General features: G+C 42.0%; 1 protein-coding gene and 1 long non-coding RNA gene across 4 annotated transcripts in view; one reads left to right on the top strand and one right to left on the bottom strand.

Moving 5' to 3' along the window:
• Window positions 1–1,785: 1,785 nt before the first annotated feature.
• On the bottom strand, window positions 1,786–13,118 carry UCHL1 (ubiquitin C-terminal hydrolase L1). Of its 3 annotated transcripts, none has more exons than XM_025384977.1 (9): window positions 12,962–13,118; window positions 12,845–12,856; window positions 12,238–12,366; window positions 9,176–9,326; window positions 8,172–8,257; window positions 8,049–8,096; window positions 6,689–6,755; window positions 5,699–5,757; window positions 1,786–2,227 (listed from the first exon to the last, which is right to left on the bottom strand). In XM_025384977.1, exons 1-9 carry the CDS (start codon window positions 12,992–12,994, stop codon window positions 2,141–2,143), a joined length of 672 nt encoding a protein of 223 aa, XP_025240762.1. In that variant the 5' UTR covers window positions 12,995–13,118; the 3' UTR covers window positions 1,786–2,140. The 3 variants fall into 3 exon arrangements, with proteins under 3 accessions (XP_025240762.1, XP_025240763.1, XP_025240764.1); XM_025384978.1 differs by having other exon boundaries at window positions 1,789–2,227; window positions 8,172–8,218; XM_025384979.1 differs by lacking the exon at window positions 8,049–8,096 and having other exon boundaries at window positions 2,076–2,227.
• Window positions 13,119–13,243: 125 nt separating this feature from the next.
• Window positions 13,244–25,494, top strand: part of LOC112625514 — a 38,768-nt gene continuing 26,517 nt past the window's right edge. Inside the window, exon 1 of the long non-coding RNA XR_003119611.1 lies at window positions 13,244–13,413. This is a non-coding gene — a long non-coding RNA (uncharacterized LOC112625514). The remainder of the gene's footprint in view (window positions 13,414–25,494) is intronic.

Genomic DNA, 25,494 nt, shown 5'->3' with positions numbered 1-25,494 from the left:
CACAGTATAGGCAGGAAGCATTGGGTTTCTTCCCCGCTTCCCTCACTTTGTGTAACTGGAAGTGAACTGTTACATTCCATGTCCATTGTTGAGAACATACATCCTCATTTAATCTTTAATGAAAACCTATAAATTACATAATAGTGTATCCTATAAAACAAGAGCACATTGATCTATAAAGTTTAACAACAAATGCCAAATAATTTTGCTTTTTTTTTTTTTAATTAATTTCTACACAGTAAGAATTGCTAAGAAAAACAAAACACACCACACTGATTGGGGTATGTCAAAGCGACACAGAAGCCAACTGAAAGAGCTCCCAAGAACTAAAACGGAACAGGGTGGGCAACAAGTAGTACTGGGTTATGATATAAATCCAAAGTATACGATATGAGGTCATACTGATAAAAATGGTTAAATAGGAGAAAAAAGACAACTCTCCCTTCCAAAAGAATTCCCAATAATTCATATAGATACTTGGCCCTCAAGGAGATAGAAGATACACCTCTGCTCCTTAAGTGTGGGCTTTGCATGGTGACTTCCTAAGAGTACAGCATGGAAAAGGCCGCGGGAGTGAGTTTACAGTGAAGTCTTTCAAACACAACCTCAGCCAGGTAAGAGGCCAGAATCAGTGATAAATTAGCTTATATACCCTTTATAGCATATGATGAAAACAGCACTTTGCCTCTGTGGTTTTCTTCCCCAAAAACCCATAACCCTAGTCTAACATTAGACAAATCCCCATAGAGGGGCACCTTACAAAATACTTGATGGTACCCAAATTTGTCAAGGTCGTCAAAGAATGAGAAGTCTGAGAAACTGACAGAGCCCAAAGGAGCCTGGTGAGACAGGGCAAGTAACAGTCATGTGGGCTCCTGGGTGGGATCCTGAAACAGAAAAAGGACATTAGGGAAACAGCCAGGAAATCTAAACAAGCTATGGACTTAATAGCAGTGTATCAACATGTCAATAATTGTGATGGTTAATATTGAACATCAACTTAAAGGATGCAAAGTATTGTTCCCGGGTGTCTGTGAGGGTATTACTAAAGGAGATTAAGATTTGAGTCAGTGGACTGGGAGAGGCAGACCCACCCTCAATCCACATGGGCACCATCTACTCAGCGGCCAGCGTGGCCACAATAAAAGCAGGCAGAAGAATGTGGGAAGACTAGACTGGCCCAGTCTCCTGGCCTCTATCTTTCTCCTGTGCTGGATATGTCCTCCCCTGGAATATCAGACTCCCAAGTTTTTCAGCTTTGGGATTCTTGGACCTTTGACTACAGAGTGAAGACTGCACTATTGGTTTTCCTACTTCTGAGGTTTTGAGACTCGGACTGGCTTCCTTGCTCCTCAGCTTTCAGAGGGCCTACTGTGGGACTTCACCTTCTGATCGTATGGGTCAACACTCAACTTCCCTTTGTATAATACATGTATCCTATTAGTTCTGTCCTCTAGAGAACCCCAATAGAGGAAACTGGATGGTGGGTCTATGGGACTTCTACAATGTCTTCAGTATTTTCTTTTTGTCTTCAATATTTCTGTAAATAAGTCTAGAATTGTGCTATAAAATCTGCCTATTTAAAAATCTTTAAAGATTAGTTTCTACAGGTATACATAGGGAATACAAACGCAAAAAAATCCAAAGACACACCAAACCTATGTTTTTATGCTAATTCTTACCAGCACTGTATGAGTTACCTATATGGAAGACATTCCTATATTACTACCAAAATCATCTGACATTTTGGGGAAAGGGTAAAAGAAAATGAGAATCAGCTGTGGCTACCTTATCAGCAGAAAAGTTTTATTCCTTTTGAGGACAAACAATTAAACCACATCCAAGGTCTTAACTTACAGACAGAAACCAAAGTAGCCATTTAAAGCGTTAGATATTGGATACAAGACATACACTGGGGAGAATGCTTCGCCATCTGAAGCTCACACCACATCGGCCCAGTGGACAGCTGTGCACTCTACTTGTGCTTAAGCGCCTGGGTGTGGCTGAGGGGAAGGCGTGTCTGCAGAACGGAACAGCTGTGTTTCACAAGTACTGAAGCATTGTAGACTGCATGGGGGGGGCTATATATTTTCACGTTGAAGGGAAGAGGGGAAATCAGCAAAGTCCCTCCCACAGAGAATTAGGCTGCCTTGCAGAGAGCCACAGCAGAGAAGCGGACTTCTCCTTGCTCACGCTCGGTGAATTCTCTGCAGACCTTGGCAGCATCCTGGAAAAAAGAAATGTCGTTAATATCCAAAGAGCAAGAGCTCAAAAATGAAAGTCACATAGGGAAAGGCTCCTAGGTCTATTAATGCTCAAAGTTCACCCTCATCAACTTTAATTCCATCATTAATTTGAAAACCAGGGCTTAAAGGAAAAAATCAGGTAATGGGAAAGACAGGGTTACATCATGGATTTGACTTCTTTATCACTTCCACCAAATGGATTTGTGCTTCTCTCACCTTGTAACTGGTTTTGGAAAAGTTTAAAAAAAAAAAAAAAAAAAACCAACAACAAAAACACAACCATTAATGCTATTTTCCTCAAATCTAAAGATTGGAAATCGATCTTTCTTCCATAAGGTGGCATAAAAGACAAGTTGTAACTCAGAAATTCCCAAAATAAAGACAATTGTCTTCTAAGAAACATTTTAAAAAACAGCCTTAATGTTTACCTGGTATTCTAGGTACACACAAGCAATGGAAGCTTAAAGAATGATGGTGAAGTGACATATGTTACTACTTTTAAAAATCTAGATGACAAAGACTGGTAACAGAAAATTGATCCCAGGGTTATTTACCAACTTCTAGGATACAATTGTTTGGGGATCAAAAATATTACTCTGTTGAATCTGTAACAAAAAGCCCAGAGGAAAGATACCTGAAGGAGAAAGGGAATGCTCTATGATACAGAACGGTAATGAAACATTACTCCTAAAATTTAGAAATCACCAACTCAATGAGTTTGGGCCACATGGCTCAGGCCTGCAATCTCAGCACTTTGGGAAGCTGAGGCAGCCGATGGCTTGAGCTCAGGAGTTCAAGACCAGCCTGAGCAACATCTCTACTAAAATTTGAAAAATTAGCTGGGCATGGTGGTGTGCACTTCTAGTCCTGGCTACTCAGAAGACTGAGGTGGGAGGATTGCTTGAGCAAGGAATTCAAGGAATACAGTAAGCCATGATTGCACCACTGCATTCCAGCCTGAATGACAGACCGAGACCCTTTCTCAAAAAAAGCAACCAAAGAGTATCTGGATTGACATCAACCTTTTATCTTCTACCAGGCTTTTTAATATATCAATATTCCAGACCTGTCTTCCCTGAATTGACTTTACTAGATATTGATTTCACTATTAAAGTTGTATCTTTAAAGAAGATAACCATCTTCTATAGAGCTAATGTGCAGGGACCTAATTCATCCAAGTTTAGGATATTTGGGTTAAGTGCATGTATCTTCTCACCAGTTTAATGATTTAGTGTGAAGTTTAGACAACCTAAAACATCTTTAACCATATAGAACCAGCCTTACCTAGGGTAAGAATTTTAACTAAAATGCTGGTTTAATTTAGAAACTCTTTTAATTTTAAATAAGTTTCTAATTAGAATAGTTTAAAAAAAAAAAAAAGAGGTTTTAGCCAGGTACTGTGGCTTACGCCTATAATCCCAGCACTCTGGGAAGCTGAGGCAGAAAGATCACTTGAGTCCAAGAGTTAAAGACCAGCCGGGCAACACAGTGAGTCCCTCCCGCCCCATCTCTATACAAAAATTTTACCTTCCCCACACCTTAAAAATGCTACTCACATGACACTTGTAAGTATCCCAATGGGGGGCACATTTTTATGGCATTAGTGCAGTGTTAGATGAGTTAGCATGTACTTTAAATGCTTCACTAGGAAGGATCAGGGTCTTTCCTCCAAACGGATCAAAGACCAGAAATTCTCCCTCTGTTTTCTTATTCTCACCAAGTAAATTCTGATTTTCTCATGTAACCCCTCCCTCCCATCCTGGCTCTCCAGGTCTATTCTTCATTCCATATTCCTATTCCCACATACCTCTTCAATACCAAGAATTAGCTTTAACTGATCTCAGGTGTGTCTGACAGACGAGAGCAATCAATCCTCCCTATTAAGAGTGGCATAATGTGGTCCACTAGCACCTTGGGGCTATCAGGTCTGTGAAGTTCCAAAGGGAGGTCTTTTCTAATCAAAGGTCCTATTGGTATTGTACAGTGGCTAAGAGCACAAACTCTAAATGCAGACTAAGTTTTCTTTTTTTTCTTCTTCTGAGACAGAGTCTTGCTCTGTTGCCCAGACTGGAGTACAGTGGTACAATCTCGGCTCACTGCAACCTCCACCTCCCAGGTACAAGCGATTCTTGTGCCTCAGCCTCCCGAGCAGCTGGGACTACAGGCATGCACCACCAGGCCCGGCTAATTTTTGTATTTTTAGTAGAGACAGGGTTTCACCATTTTGCCCAGGCTGGTCTTGAACTCCTGAGCTCAAGCGATCCTCCCACTCTGGCCTCCCAAAGTGCTGGATTATAGGCGTGAGCCACCGTGCCTGGCCAGACTATATAGGTTTGAACCATAGTTTGCCATGTAAGTCACTAACCTCAGGCCTTAAACTCTGAGTTTTCTCAGCTCTCAAATGGGGATAATACCTACCTCATTGTGTCATTAAAGGATTTCTATAAAAGACATACATCACCTAGAAGAGCACGTAAGTACAGTAAACTGCAGCATGTGGGCCTAACCCAGCCTGTGGTGGTGGAAAACAGCTACATACATTCATTTAGAGGGTCTATAGGCTGCTGAGTTGTAACAGCAGAACTGAATACTTGCAACGGAGCCATATGCCATACAAAGCCTAAAATATTTTGTTTGGCTCTTTATAGAAAATGCTTGCTGAGTCCTGGTCTGCACACAGCAAGTTTTTCAAAGATTTGATACTACTACTACTCAAATGAAGTATAGTTATATTTTAACAGCATTTTGTGTATTTTTCTTCAGCACAGCAAGCTAAAAACAGTATTTTGTATTATATCATAATTAAGCATTTTTCCTTTATAATAATAGTAAACTGATTCAACTCTAGACACTCATTTTTTAGTGAAAAGGCCTAGAGTCACCTACCAACCTTTGTCCAGAATCACTTTTCTGTCCAGGATGGTTACAAAGTGATCCTGGATATTAAGAGTTTTTGTCAGGTGCATTTTAAATCTGCTTCTTTTGTTCTTGTAACAGTAGACCATGTGGGAAGGAAAAACTCCTAAATTTAACCACCTAACTAGAACCTATAATACACTACCTCCAAGACTGACCCAAATCCAGTCGTCTTAGAGGGATTATGGAAGTCTACTGTTCCGTGAGTCTTTTAACTATGATGTAATCTGACGAGAGGACAATGGTCACCTTAATCCCACCAGGAAGCAAAGCAACAGCTTTCAGGCTAATTCTAACTGTGGACTAAAGACAGCACATGAAACAGATTACTCAGGGTGTCTCTGAAGCCCTGTTTAAAACCACTCACAATAAAATAAGGTAGACAGAATTACTAAGATGATCTTGCAGCCCTAAAGACTGCTATTAACCCAGGCAACTGATGCTGGCTGTCCTGGAAGAGTGTTAGCACTTTAGAATAGAAAATTTGGCCAAAGAATTGTGGGGCCCATTAGGAAGAGATGCATTCCAAAGATGACCTGCAGCAGGGTGCCCTCTGAACTGGCGCCATGGTTCACCGGAAAAGGCATTCGTCCATCTGTAACAAAAGAAGCCAGACACGTCAATTTTCTCTGCATGTTTTCTGGCTACCATGCTTACCTAGCCCAGATGGAAGTTTTAGATTCTTCCAAAAACCACTGCCAAACCCACAAAAGGAAGCCTGGTTATGAAGCAACAGGCTGCAAATGAGGTTCAAGTGTCCCTAGGCATCCATCCCAGGCAATTCTAGTCTACAAGATCGTACAAGCTCAAATCAGCTACCCTAATGGAGGGGCCTGTGTCCCAACTCTAGGAAAAGGCCACAGAGCAAAAGTCAGATGCAGTCTCTGGGGTATAGGAAAGATGGAGGCAAGAAGAGGAGACACCTGAGATTTCATCTGTCCTCCAATGACTAGACTGCCTTCACTATTCCCTTGCCTTTGTAAGCCTGTAGGTGGTATCTTGGCTTGAGACAACACAGTTACAAGTCTTTCTCCATTAATTCATTCAAAAGGAATGAATCTTACAAGGTAGGTCGTCTTTCTTGATGCCATAAACTAGCTAATAGAAATTATTCCAACATATCCAGATTCTTTTTAGACAAGTAAGGTCATATTCAGGCACTGATCCTTTTTCAGATTTATTCTTTGCCCAGAAAGGATGATACTAGGGTATGCTATAGGAGGAGATGGGAAAAGAAAGTCTGATCACATATACCTTCACCTGGCACTGATCCAATCTACGCTCTTCAGTGGTTTCTGACTAAAGCCACTGATTAGGTATTAAAGCCACTGATTAGGTCAGTTGCCTCAGGAAGTTGCTCTGGGGATAATAAGGGGTTAAGTGCCCTCATGAGAATACTTTATTACTGTGGCTTTATAAACGATGATATGCCAAGTGCCATAAAGTCACACAACAATATATCAAGAGATTCAGTCTGAAAGAGTGCATGAAACTACATTGAGTTCCAAAAACTGACTGAAACATACCCAGTTCATAGAGGTGGCCATCCACGTTGTTAAACAGAATGAAATGGAAATTCACCTTGTCATCTACCTAAAGAAAGTCAAGACATTTTTTTGAAAATGAGTGTAAGCTGAACTTATTTTAAAAATTATCTTGCAATTCAAGTGAAATATGCTTGAACTGATTTGATTTTAAAAAATTATAGCTAATACTTATGTATGTCTTACATTAGGCCCTACGCTAAGCCCATTAAGGTAAATATACTGTTAACTGTCAGAACAATTCTATGAGGATGCTATTACTACAGGACTTTTACTGAGGCTTAGAGAGGCTAAGTATCTCAAGCAAGGTCAATACTAGAAAATGGCACAGCCAGTTGTAGTTATAAAGACACTGAGATCTGGCTGGGCATGGTGGCTCACGCCTGTAATACTAGCACTTTGGGAGGCAGAGGCAGGCAGATCACTTGAGCTCACAAGAGTTCAACACCAGCCCAGACAACATGCTGAAACCCCATCTCTACAAAAAATATAAAAATTAGTAGGCGTGGTGGTGTGTACTTGTAATCCCAGCTACTCAGGAGGCTGAGGTGAGAGAACTGTTGCAGTGAGCCAAGGTCACACCACTGCATTCCAGCCTGGGCAATGGAGCCTGACCTTGCCAAAATTTTTTTTTTTTTTTTTATAAAAGGACACTGAAATCTGACTTAAATTTGGCAGCTGACTCAGAGGTTCTCATCAGATTATGGTACATTCAAACCTTCTAGAACTTGTCCTTTGTGGTGTATTTCATTCTCCCCAACAGCCTGTGAAGATTATTTGAAATGCTCACTTACTAGGAGAGGTGTACATTCCCTAAGACTCATTTCTGTTTTTGAGACAGGGTCACCCAGGCCAGAGTGCAGTGGCATGATCTCAGCTCACTGCAACCTCTGCCTCCGGGGCTCAGGCAATTCTCTCACCTCAGCCTCCCGAGTAGCTGGGACTACAGACCTCGCTACTCTTTGTATTTTTTGTGGAGATGGGATTTCACCATGTTTGCCAGGCTGGTCTCAAACTCCTGGGCTCAAGTGATTCACCCTCCTCGACCTCTCAAATTGTTGGGATTACAGGCATGAGCAACTATACCTGGCCTATAAGACTCATTTGGATCTAAACAAAATACTGTCAGTTTGAATTTACTCAAGATTTCAACAGCCAATACAATTTCTGAAGAGCCTTTTGAAAAGGTCTAGTCAAAGCATTATTTGCGTAGAACTTTCTGGTGTCATTTGGCCTTGGGTGGATAACATTTGCCGTGTTCCAGTAAGATATTCCTGAACAATTTCAGTGGAAACACAGATAGCACCCAGGCAGCCTGGCTCCGATTTGTATTTGCATTTACCCGACATTGGCCTTCCTGTGCCACGGCATCATGGGCTGCCTGTATGGCCTGCAAAAAAAAGAAAATAATTAGCACAAAAATCTCTAGAGTTATTTAAAGGCAATGCTCTGAAAGTTCTCTTACCTCATTCTTCTCAAAGCATTTTGCTCTGTCTTCAGGGGACATTTTCTCTGTTTCAGAAAGAAACTGTTTCAGGACTGATCCATCCTCTTAAAGAAAAAAATGGATGTTAGCACAGATAAAATAATACAAATGGGTACATATTTATTGTTGACTTAAGCCTTTGCCGAACATGCTGAGCAACGTGAATCTTTAATACTGCCTCCAGGGTTGTGGATGAGCTGTACCTTTTCCCCCAGCCTCTTTTTCTAACCCCTCTCTATTCACGAGTTTCAAGCCAGAGAGGTCGCTCCACTCCCCCAATATGCCAAGCTCTTTCTTGCCTCTGTTCTCTTCTACCCCGGACCCCTTTTTCCCTCCCACTTCACTCATCTCTCAAATCTCCGTCACTTTTTCACAGCAATTCTTAATCTGTAACACGTATTTGAGATTTCTACAGCCATAAAAGCCGGGGCTGCCTTGTTTACCTGCTGTATCTACAGCACCTACGAATGTACAGTTCACATCTATTATATACATGACACTATAATCATGTTCTAATCTAAAATGGTTCCCAAACCAAGATTATTATTTTGGGGTAGAAAATTCAACCTTAGTAATTCAGTTATTCAGATAGAAAATAAAGATCTTGAATAGAAATGTAAAGAAACACAACAGTCCAGCATAGAGACATCTGACTGGATAACCACTGACATAAGCATTTTGTTACTGCTCAGTGTGGACAAGCCCGAGGCACTAATTACAAACCTATAGCAAGAACAACATATTTCAAAAGACCTCAAAATTTGAACTTTCAGCTCTAAAATTTGTGAAATGGGACCATTTCAAAATTCAGAAATGCTAGGAATCCTTTCTGAGGAAGACTGTGAGTCAGTTTAAGCGTGTGACACCATCATTACAAAATGGGTTCAAAAGGTACAGCATCTCTGACCTCGGGAACACAGTGTTTCTGAACTCCATGTTTCAAGTTCAAGCTTAGGATGACTGGCCTCAAAACCCACACCTACCAAATCCCAGCTTATCTTGATTATTGGCCACTGCGTGTATAAGTCCGATTGTGCCACAGGAATTCCCAATGGTCTGCTTCATGAAGTACACTTTAGGACTAACTTCTTGTCCCTTCAGCTCTTCAATCTGTTTTTTCCTGAAGTTCTCATGCTGCGAATGTAAAAAGCGTTTTTACATCTCAGAATGAAAGTGCAAAGAACAGATGGTAGCACCGTGAGTTCTACCACCTAAATGGAAACACCAGGGGGATGTGTGACCAGGAGCCTTAGTTCTAGATGCTGGTCAACTCCCAGAGAAGGGCCCGTCTGTCTGCCTCCCACACCCACGCTGGCCAGTGGGGCTCTGAGAGGTTCGGAGACTCCACCCTGGTGCTGCAGTGCAGTGACTGCATTGGATACTGCCCAAGGCTGTGTCTAGACACCACTGCAACCTTTCAGCCCAAAATGGTGTCATGAAGTCAGAAAACAAACCAGTTCATTATTTTCTCTCTTTAACACTTAACCGTATTTCACATAGGCATCCTTAATCAAGCTTCAGTCAATTGAATGCCCAACAAGAGCACCAGCTGGTTTACATTTCACTATTCTTTCAAGTTCTACTTCTACTCGGCTCAAGTACACTTCACTCCAAAAACAAAAACAGCCTTAACTGCTGAAAAGAGCAAGTGAAAGAAATTAACCATTCCCCCTCCACCCTCTTTTTAAGGAAGGAAAGACAACTGGTCCAGGGTATTGGGCTGTGATTTTACAAGAGGAAGATGTGACACTAGCTTGTCCTTGCCAGCTAAACAGTTTACTTTGAGGACAGACTGGCAATTTGAGGAGGAGGATAGACACTGGTAAGTGAATGGGACTAGGAAACAGATTTCCTCAAAGCATCTGCTAGCTTTTTGTACAGTAATTTAGTAAGCCTATCTGGACTTTTCACTAACTAGCTTTAAAGACCTTAGAAGTTATCATTTCTTGAGCCAGGGTCAGTGGCTTGCACCTATAATCCCAGCTACTAGGGAGGCTGAGGCATGAGGATCACTTGAGCTCAGGAGTTCAAGACCTTGTCTCTAAAAAATAAAAATATAATAAATAAGTTAGGACTTCCCAGTTAAAGAGTAGGGTACTAATATAGAAACACTGATTTCCCATAATAAGCAAAACCAGACAGACCATCAGAAACATATTTCCAACTCTAGTAGCTTCGCATTTCTGTACACGAACTGAAGTTTAAGCTTGCTCTCTGGTACTAACAGAAGAGTAAGATCTCTTACCCCAGAAGATCAACTTAAACTCCAACTAGCAGAACTTTTTCGCTTCTATCTAACTAGATCCTCAATTTAGTATTCATTGACCAGTAAGAGTTTTTCTTTCATTTTCTAGGCTAATTAGATGAAATATTAAAATGGGGATAGCCCCATCTTTTAGGGCTACTTGAGCTCTTCCATGGAAATCATTCTGTAAATAGTTTACTAGCACTTAATGTTTCAGAAGTCGTCCATGTAGGGGGTCATAACATTCCCTTAGTCAAAAATTAAATGCCTTCCAAATTAACATTAGCATCTTTGAAGTCAGCCTATAAAATCTCAACTTTTCTTTCAATTGGCTTCAGTGTTTTTTCCAGTAGGCATTCTACGTAGCAGAAAAGGCGCTCGATAAATCTGATAGGTTGAATTGAAACTAAAGGACAAAGTATCGAGCTCTTTCAAACATAACACAAACTAGAATGTTCTCTAATAAGATCCAGCAAAAGGAGAACACTCAGCTTTTAAAGGCAAACATGCTGCACCACTGCCTCCCAGAGGCCTTGCCTCTGAATGCTGCTCAAAACCTCCGAGTCATCATGGTTGCCCTAATAAAAAAACCGCTGTGTGATGCTCAACTGGAGACAAGAGACTGATTTGGTCAACCAAGAAGCTAATTCGACTTCCAACAATATGGCAGCTCCCTTTTAGCCCGAGTAAAAGACTTTAGCAACAAAAACATGTCAGTGAGATCATCTTATTAGCTGTAATAAGTGTATTTACCCATAATACTTAGCTTATTTACTAGGAAGAAGGCCTGGAACTTCCCATACTCTTGATTTTGGCTACAGATGCTTCCAGAACACCTGGCCTTAGGACGGTGCTTCAGTTAACCTCACCTTTGGAGTGATGCCCCAAGTTTTGCTAAAGCTAATTTCAGTCTCTCCCACATCAGCAGTCAAGTGACAACAACAGGAGATAAGACCATGCCATGCTAATGACTGGGATTCCATACATCACAAGACAGCAAATATCCTATCCTTTAAAAAAAAAAAAAAAAAAAAAATTCTGATGCTGTCTTTGAGATACATCTATCCATACACATTTGGAGGAGGAAAATCATTTCAAGGGAAATGCAAAGGTGCTTTCAAAACTGAGCTAATAACCCCCATTTCATTTAGCTACAAGGTCAGAGATGAACGAGGTTAAGTGAAGAGGAAGGAGGTTCCCGCACAGAAGCCATACACAAATGATTAAGCTTTAAGAAATACATTCAAGAGGCTAAAAACCAAGTGAGCAAGTAGTGGGAGTGGAGAAGTGAGAAGAACGCCTTAAGACTATCAGAAACCCAGGCAATGGAGGCGGAGAATTAGCGAACCTAATTGTTTCCCTGCGATTTAGGATAGCCCTTCCCCCTCCATTCTACAGCTATGTGGGAGTCTGAGAAGCAAACAATGAGTTGACAGGTTACAGCCCTTAAAGGGAAACCAGCAGCCACTCCCTGGAACCGGAGGCTCGAAAAAGCCCAAGTTCGAGGGAACTCATGAGTAGGATGAATGATTTCCCTGGATAACGGGATCGATGGAACTGAGACACTGCCGCTCTTCCAAATTTAAAGCAGTTGTGGTCAGATGGGAGAGAAGGCAATAGGCACTGCTGGAACAGCAGCCCAGGGAGTAGGTACCACGAAAATGTAGGCTCCTCCCTTGCTTAGAGGCGCGCCCCGTATCACCTACAGGGGAGGTGGCGGGGCGGGAAGCCCCGGACGCCTCAAGTTGGGGAGCGGCGTGCACTACCGGGGGCTCGCGCATCCTGGGCCCCACGCCCTACCTGGGCCGTGAGTGGAAACAGCAGCAGCAGCGCGCAGGCAGGCGCTGGCACCGAGCCCAGAGACTCCTCTTCCAGCCCCAGCACGTCCACGAAGCGCCACTGGCCGGCGACCCCCAGCCGGGACAGCACCTGCGGAGAGGAAACAAGGCGGCCAGGGGCACGGGGACACGCGGGTCGCGGGCACCTGCCGGGGGCGGGGCCAGCAGGCGCGCGCCCTCCGCGCCCGCACCCGAGCCTGGGAGGAGCCCCAGTCCCGCCCTGCCACCCCCACCCTGGCGGGCGCAATGACACAGCACAAAGCGCGGCCCACACGTGGCGCCCGCGAAGCCCGTGCAGCCGAGTCTGTGCTGCCCGCGCCACGCCCTCGGGAGCTCCGCTCGGCGCTAGCTCGCCGAGCTAGACGGAGGGGCGCAGCCCCTCCGTCTCCCCGTGACCGGTTTCGCTAAATGCAGGGGCTCAGGAAGGGCGCCCAGCCCACGCCCCAGCCCTGCCGTCTCCGGTGTGCGCAGCGGACGGCTTGGTTTCTGCCAGCAGCCGCAGCCGGTGGGCGCCCCCGCCTCGGCGCTCGCGGGGGAGGGGGCCAGAGACGGCGCGAGACGCCACTCACTTTGTTCAGCATCTGAAAGGCAAATGCAAAGAAAAAAGCAAAACCGAACCGGTCAGCGACTCGGCTCCCTCTCCCTCGGCCTTGCGCTCTCCGAGCAGCGGTGCACCTGGCGCTCACCTCGGGGTTGATCTCCATCGGCTTGAGCTGCATCTTCGCGGCGCGCCGGACAGAAATAACCCGGGGAAGACGAAAAACAGCTAGCGGAGCCGCCCAGGCTGCAGCTATAAAGCGCCGGCCAGACGCACTGTGAGGCCTGCGCAGGGGGAGCAGGGGCAGAACCAAGCGAGGGGGAAACGGCCGGTCGCGGCCAGATGGGTACGAAACCCCCGTGCGCAGCGCGGAGTGGTACGGCCGGGCCCCCAAACCTTGCAGTCTCACTCGCCGGTGAGATAATCTGGTGGTTGTGGAGACGGGATTTGTTGGTGGGTGTTCCTTGAGTGTATGGAGCAGTCCTTTTGATGGAGTCTTTAATTTTGGGCGAAGTTTCTGGAAACCCATCCTTTCTACCATCCCAATTACCCTAAAGCTCGGGTCTCTGAAGCATTTGAGAAAAAGCACAAATTCAACAGGTATATATTTAATATGAATGAATGTAAATGTGTGCCCCCCACCCCAAATCTCTCAGCAGTTTGCGTTTAACCTTAGACAATTCCTCCTCCATGTTAAGTTAGACCAGTACCGAGGTTCATTTTTAAGTGACTGCCTAGAATAAAGCAGAATCTGGCAGATAACAGATACTGCATTAGGAATGCTGATGTAATGTGACTCCCGGGGAAGAAATGGTTGGTCCTGGGAGAGCAGTAGAAAGCTGGGGGATGTGAGGGTAATACAAGACACAGAGAAGGCAGGCGGTTGGAGACTTTAGAAAACAGATCCAGGGAAAAGAAGGGTATGATTTTGAGCGAGAGGCTGTAAAAGGAAAAGCATTTTTAAAAGAATGGGAAGCTTTGAAAAATAAAATTTCTGAGTTCACCGCAGAATACTCCCAATGAAGAAGAAAGGGAATGGTAACCAAGGAAACCACTGTTCTCTAGTCATCTCAGGTGGGGTTTTCCCACCAACACATTCAAAAGATGGAGAGAGAAAGCATATGCTGAAGAATGAATTTTAAAAGAGACCAAAATCTGTAAGAATTGTGCCAGGAAAGCTAAGCTGCAAAATAAAGTGGGCTTGCAGAAATACTTAGGTAGCGAAGGAAGCAAGAAGGTTGAGTATTTTTTAAAAATAGGCTCCAAACAAAATAATGATGATGGCAAAAGAATAGACTTTCTATTTAGGAAGTTGAGGTTAACAGATGACAGAGGGAAGGGAGGGAATCAACGTTTTTTGAGTTATTGTTTTTGGGGATCCTTTGCATGTGTCGTCTCATTTAATCCTTAGAGGAGCCCAGGAAGAGATTCATATTAGTGCAATTTTACAGATCAGAATCCCAGGCCTACAGAAGTTAATTTGCTTACAGTCACAATTGAAAAGTAAAACTGAGAAGTAAACCCTGCTAAACTGGGCTCTAAGAGCCCATTCATTATCTAAGATTCCACAACATTCTACTTCTATTTTCTTTCCATTTTTGCCATTAGAAAATGACCTTCACACACAAAAATGAGAGAGAAAAAAATTAGTAAGAAGAGCTTAATGGGTGAATCTTATGGTATGTAAATTTTCCCTCAATAAGGTTGTTAAAGAAAAAAGGAGGTGAAGGTCAAGACAAGTGACAAGGTTATATTGAATGAGTTATTGCCTTTTGACAAAGACAAATTACATTTCCAATTTACTTCATTTATTCATTCACTCAACAAATATTAAGAACCTGCTGGGTGCTGGGTGCCAAGCTTGGGAAGTTTGGAATTAGGGATACAAAGATGAACACAATAAACATGGAAATTTCCCTCATGCCATTTTTATCAGTCATAAGAGTTGTATGAAAGGGAGCAGAGATCAGGAGCACCTAAACTAGTGGAGGGGATCAGGAAGGCATCCTGAAGGAAGTAACATTTAAGCTAAGGGCTGATGGGCAAGCAGAAGTTAGCAGTTATAAGTGATTGCCAAAATAACTAATAAAAGCAGTCATGAAATCACTGTCAAATATTTGTTGAAGGCATTAATTCATTCACTTAACATACATATATAAATATGTATACATATACACACATATGTAGCCTACGTATACATATATATACATATACATATGTATATACATATATGTAGCCTACTGTGTGCCAGGAAGCATCAGAGCAGTGAATAAAACAACTCCTTGCTTACAAAGAGATGCCAGAGACTGGATATGAACAAACTTAAGCCTGATCTTTAAAAAAAAAAAAAAAAAAAAGAAGTAGGGGGTGATTGGGAATATATTGCTGAAACTGCAGGCCAGAAGTGTTTATATCAGTCATTAGCCAAATTTAGCCAAATGTTAGGACTCATAATTTTTTACTTTTAGAAGCAATAAGATGGATGCATTTAGAACAAGTTATGCCAACCAGAACTTACCTTCTTTTATTTGGGAGTTATTAACTGGATGGACAGGTAGAACACTGTCATTGTATTTCTTATGCTGCCAGGGTTGGCATTGGTTGATACCACAGTTGAGGTGGTTTTATAGCTTATTTAATTGGTTCTACCTTTAAAAAAAAGGGGTACTGGATGAGTTACCTCAACTTGTAGCCACCTGACAATGGTTTTAACCTTGTCTGGTGCCATTTTATTACAGCAGAGAAAAAGAGAGTTCACACATATAAGCAAGAATAAGCAGTCTAAATGGCAGAATTATTAGCCAGGTGTGGTGTTGTGTACCTGTAGTCCCAGCTACTTGGGAGGCTGAAGTTGGAGGATTGCTTGAGCCTAGGAATTCGAGGCTACAGTGAGCCTGTAATGGCATGACTGCACTCCAACCTGGGCAACAGAGTGAGACCCCATCTCTTGAAATAAATAATAAATGGCAGAATTTGGGGATTAAAAAATAAGTTTAAAATAAATGATGAAATTTAATAGGGATTTAGGTGATGATTACACAACCCTGTGAATATACTAAAAAACTTTAAGTGGGTTCAGGTATCACAATAAAGCTATTAAAAATGTAACAGGAATATGTGTAAGGCTCTATATTGTAGTACAGTTGTCAATTATCACAATATAGTTAATCTTTATATTAACTTTTTTCTTGATGCTATGATTGCAAAAGTATGAAATAATTTGGAAAATATCAAGTGAAAACATCACAATAGTTTGATTATAACCATTTGAAAATAAATACACAGAGACCAGAAGGAAAAACATTTTTTAAAAAATCATTTAAAGATGCATTAATGAGTTAGACCAGGCTTTGTGAACAGTACCTGAGAAAAAGAGTCAAATATTTCAGGTGTCATAATTTGACTATAAAGCTAGTGCAATCTTCATTTATACCAGGAATGAGAGACTCAATTTCATTTTAATCATAGTAGTTCCTGAAGGAAGAGTCCTGAATCCAGTAGGAGGGAAAAATGCTGTGATTGATTAGTGGTGTCTACCATGAGTATGGGAAAGTGGTAAGGATAACCAGGTATTTGCTAACCTTTGGCAGAATTGACCAGACTATAACTGGATTATGATGCCCAGCCTGGCATATAATGAACACTCGATAAATACCTTTCAACTGAAAATTCGAACTATCACACTTCAAAAGAGACATTGACATATTAGAGAGTTTACAGAGACGGAGTGCCAAAATAATGAACAAAGGTGGTTGAAGAAATTGAGAAGACAGTATATGATATGGAGAAGAGAACGGGTTTGTGTGTGTGTTTGGGGATTGGGGAGGGGAGTTACATTGATACCAATGCTCAAAAATACAAAGAGGGAGAGAGTAATCTTTATGATTAAGAATACAGGACAGACAGGTAGAAGTCAGAGGAAAACATTAGTTTATATAAGAAAGCACTTAATAATTGGAGTGGTTCAACATTTATGTAAATTATTCACATGTAATGGTGAGCATGCTTTTGGCAGCGTAATCATAGCTAACACTTATTGATTGCTTATGGATGCCCGGCACTACTTCTATGTGTTTTATATGTATTAACCCTTTTAATCAACGTAACAACCTACTAGGTAGGTTACTATTATTATTCTCATTTAGAAATGAAGATCAGAAAGGTTAAGTTCTTTGCCTATGGTTATTTAAATCTTGAGAACTGAAATTTGACCACAGACAGTGTGTACTCTTGACCACTGTACTATATTATACCAGGAGTCCTCACGTCCCAGGCTGAGGACTGGTACGGGTCTGTGGCCTGTTAGGAAATGGGTGGCACCACAAGAGGTGAGCGGCGGGTGAGCAAACATTACTGCCTGAGCTCCACCTCCTGTCAGATCAGCAGCAGTATTAGATTCTCATAGGAGCATAAAGCCTATTATGAACTGCACGTGCGAGGGATCTAGGTTGTGCACTTCTCATGAGAATCTAATGACTGATGATCTGAGGTGGAACAGTTTCATCCCAAAACCATTCCCACCCCTAGTCCATGGAAAAATTGTCTTCCATGAAACTGGTCCCTGGGGCCAAAAAGGCTGGGGACTGCTGTATTATACTATGTCTACCAAGGGCAGAATACCCAACTAAAACTGACTGAAAGCTTAGGGATGTTAATTGCCTCTCTTAACTCAATGACTGGAGGTTGGTGGTTCTAGGGTTGTCCATGTGTCAACATAAATAACAGAGAAATGTTTTCTAAAATAAGGTGATATTTATTCAGGAATAGGGAATTGCAATGGGAATACACATGCCATAGTAAACTGTGTGTGTATTAGGGAAGATACAAGAAGATAAAGGTTTTTTAAGGACAAACAAGGAATATTACATAATCGTTTTGAAATACTTATCCTTGGCTACAAGGATCAATAACAAGGGTGACACCAGTCTGAGGCTGGACAAGCAGTTTCTGGGCACATGTCCTTGTGGAAGGATTTTTTATGTAAAATTGTGATGGCCTTTGTACAAAGTTGCGGGTTTTGCAGTCTTCTGTGATAGTTTTTGTTATCAGGCATTTATGCATGAGACTCATTATGTTCCTGGCTTTCCCAGCTCTATTTGTCAGAGGCTTTTTGTGGTTTGTTTGTTTTTTGTTTCTGTTTTTGTTTTTTGAAACAGGGTTTCGCTCTTGTTGCCCAGGCTGGAGTGCAGTGGTGCAATCTTGGCTCACTGCCACCTCCGCCTCCCAGGTTCAAGCGATTCTCCTGCCTCAGCTTCCCGAGTAGCTGGGATTATAGGCACGTGCCACCACACCCAACTAATTTTGTATTTTTAGTAGAGATGGGGTTTCACCATGTTGGTCAGGCTGGTCTTGAACTCCTGACCTCAGGTGATCCACCCTCCTTGGCCTCCCAAAGTGCTGGGATTACAAATGTGAGCCATGGTGCCTGGTCTTATTTTTGTTTTGAGACAGGGTCTTCCTGTGACACCTAGGCTAGAGTGCAGTAGCAGGATCATAGTGTATGACAGCCTTGACCTCTGGGCTCAAGCTATTGTCCTGTGTCAGCGCCCTGAGTAGCTGGGAATGCAGGTGCACCACCACACCTGGCTAAGTTTTTCTTTATCTTTTTTTTTTTTTTTTTTTTTTTTTTGAGACGGAGTTTCACTCTTGTTGCTAGGCTGGAGTGCAATGGTGGCGCAATCTCAGCTCACCACAACCTTCCCCTACCGGGTTCAAGCAATTCTCCTGCCTCAGCCTCCCTAGTAGCTGGGATTACAGGCATGTGCCACCACACCCAGCTAATTTTGTATTTTTAGTAGAGACAGGGTTTCTCCATGTTGGTCAGGCTGTTCTCGAACTCCCAACCTCAGATGATCCACCTGCATCGGCTTCCCAAAGTGCTGGGATTACAGGCTTGAGCCACCTTGCCTGGCCTGTTTTTTGTTTTTAACACAAGTGACTCCATTTTGATTCTGACAAATTTCACACATGGCTCAATGATCTTATCAAGAATTTAGGGTTTTTCCATCTTTCCAGTCCATTGTCTTTATGTTATTGTTGAAAGTGTCATCCATAATGGTTGTAAGGTGCCTACAGGAGTTGTAAGAATCACATCCTCACACAAGGTCCAAAGGCAAGAAGGAAGATGATATTCTCTTTCACTCTTGCTCTTTCTCAAGTTTGAAGTTTTTGCAGAAGCCCTACCCTCCTGAAGAATTCCTTTTAGGTACCATTGGCCTGAATTTAATCACATGTTCATGCACTAGTCAAAAGAGAGGCTGACAAAGTAAATATGTAGCATTTTTAGACTCCAAGAAGTAAGGTGGGCTTTGCCACCAAGGAATAGGGTAGGGGCAAGGCTACTTGACAGGCAGCTACCAGTGTCTGCCACATCATGCCTGGAACTTTTCAAAGACTTGATTAATATCTGTTAATGATGTGGTAGAAAGAACTTCTGTTGGAGGGGGACGGGCAGGAAGCTTGAAATCTTAAGAATTCAGGACAAACGGATAGAAATCAGAGGAAAATATTAGTTTACATAAGAAAGCATGCTGAGCGCAGTGGTTCACGCCTGTAATCCCAGCACTTTGGGAAGCCGAGGCAGGTGGGTCACCTGAGGTCAGGAGTTCAAGACCAGCCTGACCAACATGGTGAAATCCCATCTCTACTGAAAATATAAAAATTAGCCTGGTGTGGTGGCATGTGCCTGTAATCCCAGCTACTCGGGAGGCTGAGGCAGGAGAATCGCTTGAACCTGGGAGGCAGAGGCTGCAGTGAGCTGAGATCCTACCACTGCACTCCAGCCTGGGCAACAAAGTGAAACTCTGTCTCAAAAAAGAAAAGAAAAAAGAACAGGAAAGGAAAGGAAAGGAAAGGGGGAAGGGAGAAGGGGGAAGGGGGAAGGGGGAAGGGGGAAGGAAAGGGAAAAGGGACGGGGAAGGGAAAAAGGAAGCACTTAAAATTACTGTGCTGACCAAGCTGGGGTGGGAGTGAGGGGGACCCCTAGAAAAGAACATACAAGAACGCCACAGACACCTCTGTTCTTGCCCAGAGTCCAGCATTTTTTGGATGGATATATACTCCAAGATCCTTTTTGCTTTAATATTCTGTGATTCTCCTCAGTAAGTAATTTTTTTTTTTTTTTTTTTTTTTTTTTTTTTGAGACAGAGTCTCGCTCTCTTGCCCAGGCTGGAGTGCAGCAGCACAATGGGCTCACTGCAACCGCACTGTGCCTCCTGGGTTCAAGCAATTTTCCTGTCTCAGCTTCCCGAGTAGCTGGAACTACATGTGTGCACCACCACGCCTGGCTAATTTTTATATTTTTAGTAGAGATGGGGTTTCACCATATTGGTCAAGCTCGTCTGAAACTCCTGACCTCAGGTGATTCACCCACCTCAGCCTCCCAAAGTGCTGGGATTACAGGCATGAGCCATCTTGCCCATCTAAGTAATTTCTTTTCACTGATATTGAGATACCCCCAAAGTACTGAGGAGAATATGGTTCTTTGTGTCTTCAAAGGTAAAAGAAGTAAAGATGTAATTTGGTGTGATGGTGAACCTTATAAACGATTGTTTAGAGGACCTTAATTCCAGTCTTCCCGACTCTGCCGCTAAAGAATGGTGTGAACTTTGGGTGCCAGTTTCCTTGTTTATAATCCTAAGCATTTTAGATTCCACTGGGTGTGTATACAGGCAGAGAAACAAAATCAATGGATGAATGTGGTTTTTTTTCTTTTTTGTTTGTTTGTTTTTTTGATAGAGCCTCACTCTGATGCCCAGGCTGGAGTGGCACAATCTCTGCTCACTGCAACCTCCACCTCCTGGGTTCAAGTGATTCTCCTGCCTCAGCCTCTTGAGTAGCTGGGATTACAGGCACCCGCCACCACGCCCGGCTAATTTTTGTATTTTGAGTAGAGATGGGGTTTCACCATGTTGACCAGGCTGGTCTGGAACTCCTGACCTCAAGTGATCCTCCCACCTCAGCCTTCCAAAGTGCTGGGATTACAGGTGTGAGACACCATGCCCAGCCTGAATATGTTGCTCTTTCTAAAAAAAAAAAAAAAGATGCCATTTCTGATTCACCAGCAATAGAATTTTTTATCATAAGCATTATTTTTCTTACAATAATGAAGATTTGGGATGGACCATTTAAAAACTACCTTCTGATGATTCTGATAACTAATAGACACTCATTGTTAAGTAGCTAAATCTGACCGTGCGTAAGGATGTAGTTTGAGGCTGAGAAGTAATAGATGAATTTTCTGCTCTGTCAAACATTTGATGGGTTTCTAGTCAAACGTATTATCTTCTCAGGTAATTGGAACACTTTTTAACAGCTTATTGAGGTACATTTGACATACCATAAAATTCACTCATTGTAAGTGTACAATTCAACGCTTTCTAGTAGAGTTATGCATTTGTACGACCATCACCACGATCCAGTTCTAAAACATTTCCATTACCCACAAAAGCTCCCTCTTGCCCTTTGCAGTCAATTTCCTCTCCCAGCCCAGCCAACTACTTATGTTTTCTTGTCTTTATAGACTGGCCTGTCCTGGACATTCCTGGACATTCACATACATGGAATTGTGCAATACTTAGTCTTTCATGTCTGGTTTCTTTTACTTAGCATACTTTTGAGGTTCCTTCATGTTCTAGCATGTATCAGAGGTCAATTTCTCTTCATTGTTGGATGGTACTCCATTGTACAGATACATCACATTTTGTTATCCATTCAGTGGTTGATGGATATTTGGGTTGCTTCTAGTTTTAGCTACTATGAGTAACACTACTATGAAGGTTTGTGTATGTCTATATGTAGACAAATATTTTCATTTCTTTTAGTTAGATACTAGAAGTGGAAATGTTGGGTTGAATGGTAACTCTGTGTTTAACCTTTTAAGACATTCTCAAACTGTTTTCCAAAGCAATTGTACTGTTTTACATTCTCACTTGCAATGTACGAGAGTCGCAGTTTCTCCACATCTTTGCCACACCTGCTGTTGTCAGTGTCTTTCTGACTAGAGCCTTTACGGAGGGTATGTGGTGGTATCGCTGCACTTTTAATTTGCATTTCCCTGATGACAACTGATATTGAGCATCTTTTCATGGTGCTTATTAGTCATGCAAGTATCTTCTTTGGTGAAATGTCTATTCAAATCTTTTGCCCATTTTTAATGAGTTTTTCATCTTATTAATGGATTATAATGGTTCTTTATATATTCTGAATACTAGATCCTTATCAGATATTTGATTTACAAATACTGTCTCCTGTTCTGTGACTTTAAATTTCTACTCAGTGTTTTTGAGTACGTTTCTGTTTTGTTTTTTAGAGATAGGATCTCACTATTTTGGCCAGGCTGGCCTAAGGAGGCAGAGGTGGTAGGATGGCTTAAGATAAGAGTTCAAGGACACCTCGGGCAAAATATTGGTGCATGGCTATTGACTATTGTCACATGCCACCACCCTAAGCTGTACTTAGTGTTTTTTGAAGAACAAAAGTTTTGAATTTTGATGAAGTTGAATTTATCAGTTTTTCCTTTATAGGTCATCTAAGAAATCTTTGCCTAATCCAAGGTTACAAAGATTTTCTTTTCTTTTCTTTTTTTTTTTTAAAGAAGTGTTAATGTTTTAGCTCTTACATTTAGGTCTGTGATGCATTTTGAGTTAATTTTTGTGTATGGAGTAAAGTAAGGGTTTAAATTCTTTTTTTTTGTATATGTGTATCTAATTATCCTAGCATCGTTTGTTAAAAAGGTTATACTTTGTCCACTCATTTGCCTTGGTATCGTTGTCAAATAGCTTTTGACTATGAATGTAATGATTTATTTCTGAACTCTTAATTATGTTCCACAGAGTGACTTGTCTATCTTGATTACTATCTGCCTTGATTAATATGATTTTATAGTAAGTTGTGAAATCAGGTAATGCAACTTCTTCAACTTTGTTTTTCTTTTTAAAATTGTTTTGGCTATTCTAAGTCCTTTGCATTTTTATATACATTTTTGGATCGGCAGACAGGGTTGTTAATTTCAACCCCCACCCCAAAAAAACTCTTTTGGGATTTTAATAGAGATTGGGTTAAATCAGTATGTTAATTTGGGTAGAATTGCCATCTTAACAATATTGAGTCTCCCTGGCCATGAACATGGAGTGTCCTCCATTTATTTAGAGCTTTAAAAAATTATTTCAGTAATATTTTGTAGTTTTCAGTATACAAGCCTTATACTTCTTTTGTTAAATTTATTTTTAGGTATTTTATTCTTTTTGATGCCATTGTGAATGAAATTGTTTTCTTCATTTCAATATCAGATTGCTCGTAGCTAGTATGTAAAATACAATTGATTTTTACATTCCTGCAACCTAGCTTAACCTTTATTTTATTCTAGTCATTTTGTTGTTGGTTCTTTAGGATTTTCTACATAAAGGATCACTCCAGTGTGTAGCTGCCTTCTTCTCAGTTTGAGTCTTAAAAAAAGGTCTCTTCTCAGTTTGGGTTTTAAAAAAATTATTATTTTCCTGTGTTACCTGTCTTTCTAAGTATGACCCTATGTCTTTTTTTTTTTTTTTTTTGAGTCAGAGTCTCACTCTGTCGCCCAGGCTGGAGTGCAATGGCGCGATCTCAGCTCACTGCAAGCTCCGCCTCCCGGGTTCACGTCATTCTCCTGCCTCAGCCTCCCGAGTAGCCGGGACTACAGGCGCCCACCACCTCGCCCGGCTAGTTTTTTTGTATTTTTTAGTAGAGACGGGGTTTCACCGTGTTAGCTAGGATGGTCTCGATCTCCTGACCTCGTGATCCGCCCGTCTTGGCCTCCCAAAGTGCTGGGATTACAGGCTTGAGCCACCACGCCCGGCCATGACGCTATGTCTTGTAGCTAAGTGATCAGCCAGTGGCTAGTGGGAGATTTTGCTCAAACACCTTGAGCCTGTAAGGTTTCCATGCTTTGCTGTGGATTTGTGTTTGTTTTGGAGAGTGCATTCCAAGTTTGGGAAGTTTTCAAGTCCGCCTTCACCTTTGCTTTCTCTTAGGCTCTCTCGGGTCTCTACTGCATGTGTACAGGCACCCAGACATCCGAGGATGAGAGCTTAGTGTCTGAGTTTTCAATGGCTATCTCATTTCCAGGAGCTTCCTCACCTGAGACTGCAGCCTCAGGCTAGGAGAGCTGAAGGCTTTTCTTATTCACCGCGGGGCATAGATTTCCTGCCCTTCCCCTCCAAATCAAGTCATCACTTTGCTACTGGCTTTCAAGGCCACCTCCACCCTGGTAAAATTACTGTGCTGACCAAGCTGGGGGTGAGAGGTATCAAACGAACATGCAGGACTGCCGCAGTCACCTTCGTTCTTGCCCAAAGCCCAGCATTTTTTGGGTAGATATATGCTCTTCAATTTGTTCTTTGCTTTTAATTGGTTTCCAGAACCCTAAAATGATACTCTTTGACAATTTTGTCCAGTTTTATAATTATTTTTGGGAGAAATGATTTGTCAGTGTCCTTACTCTCCCATAGCTGGAAGTCCAGCACCATTTATTGCACACATTCTATATTCCAGGCACTGGTAATTCCAATAACAGCCCTATGAGGATCATAATGTTATCCTCTCTATTTTACAGATGAGAAAGCTGAGGCTTAGCAAGATGAGCCTTAGTAAGATGAAGTACTGTGCTTAAGGTCACCAGAATTCACACCCCAGAAGGCTGACTGCAGAGCTACTTTACTTGACTAGTATATCATATCTCCTGCACTCCTGTCTTTGGCCTGGTATTGAGTGATTAATTATCTTCTCTAGCATTTGTTCTTTTTCTTAGACCATTTTAGGTTGACTTTGCCCCCATTTTTGTCACTCAGCACAAAATGTCAGTCTTTAGATTTTTCACTGAAATGAAAATATCAGTCTTAATTCTTTGTCACTTGAACAAGTGGCAGTTTATAACACTTAACAAAGAGTTTGAAATACAGTATTCATGGTTAGCAAGACAATTCCATGTGTCCAGTTAACTGGACCAATCTCCGTATTCCAGAGTAGAGCCAGAGCAGAAATCAGGGGCAAGCGTTCCCATGGTTAGATAACCAAAGCCTCTAGTCTCTTAAGACTGGTGAGATCTAACCTTTCATGACTGAGTTCTTTGTTTGGTTCACTGTTCTATAGGATTTTAAATGGGATCACTATTCAGAATGTCCACTGTCCCTCCTCCTGAGCTAATGGATTGAAGATTAATATAGAGTTCTCTCCAATCACTAGCAACTGAGATAGAGACAGTGAAGCTTATCAAAGCTGACCATGTACAATGTCAAAAAACAAAAAGATGGCTGAGTGTAGTGGCTCATGCCTGTAATCCCATTGCTTTGGGAAGCCAAGGCAGGAGGACCACTTGAGGCCAGGAGTTCAAGACCAGCTTGGACAACATAGCAAGACCCTTGTCTCTACAAGAAATAAATTAAAATTAGCTGGATGTGGTGGCATGTGCCTGTAATCGCAGCTGCTGGGGAGACTGAGGTGGGAGGATCACTTGAGCCCAGGGGTTCGAGGTCACAGTGAGCTGTGATGGCACCACTGCACTCCAGCTTGGGTGACAGGACTATCTCTAAAAACTTTTTTTAAAGAAGAGATAACTTCTGACTGATTCCTTCTCATTTTGGCCTTGAACACAATGAGAAAATTAATAAATGATGTTAAAAAGAAGGTAACAAGGCCGGGCCCAGTGAC

This window comes from Theropithecus gelada, chromosome 5, assembly GCF_003255815.1.
Source record: "Theropithecus gelada isolate Dixy chromosome 5, Tgel_1.0, whole genome shotgun sequence".
NCBI lineage: Eukaryota > Metazoa > Chordata > Mammalia > Primates > Cercopithecidae > Theropithecus > Theropithecus gelada.
This window is presented reverse-complemented; position numbering and strand designations above follow the sequence as displayed.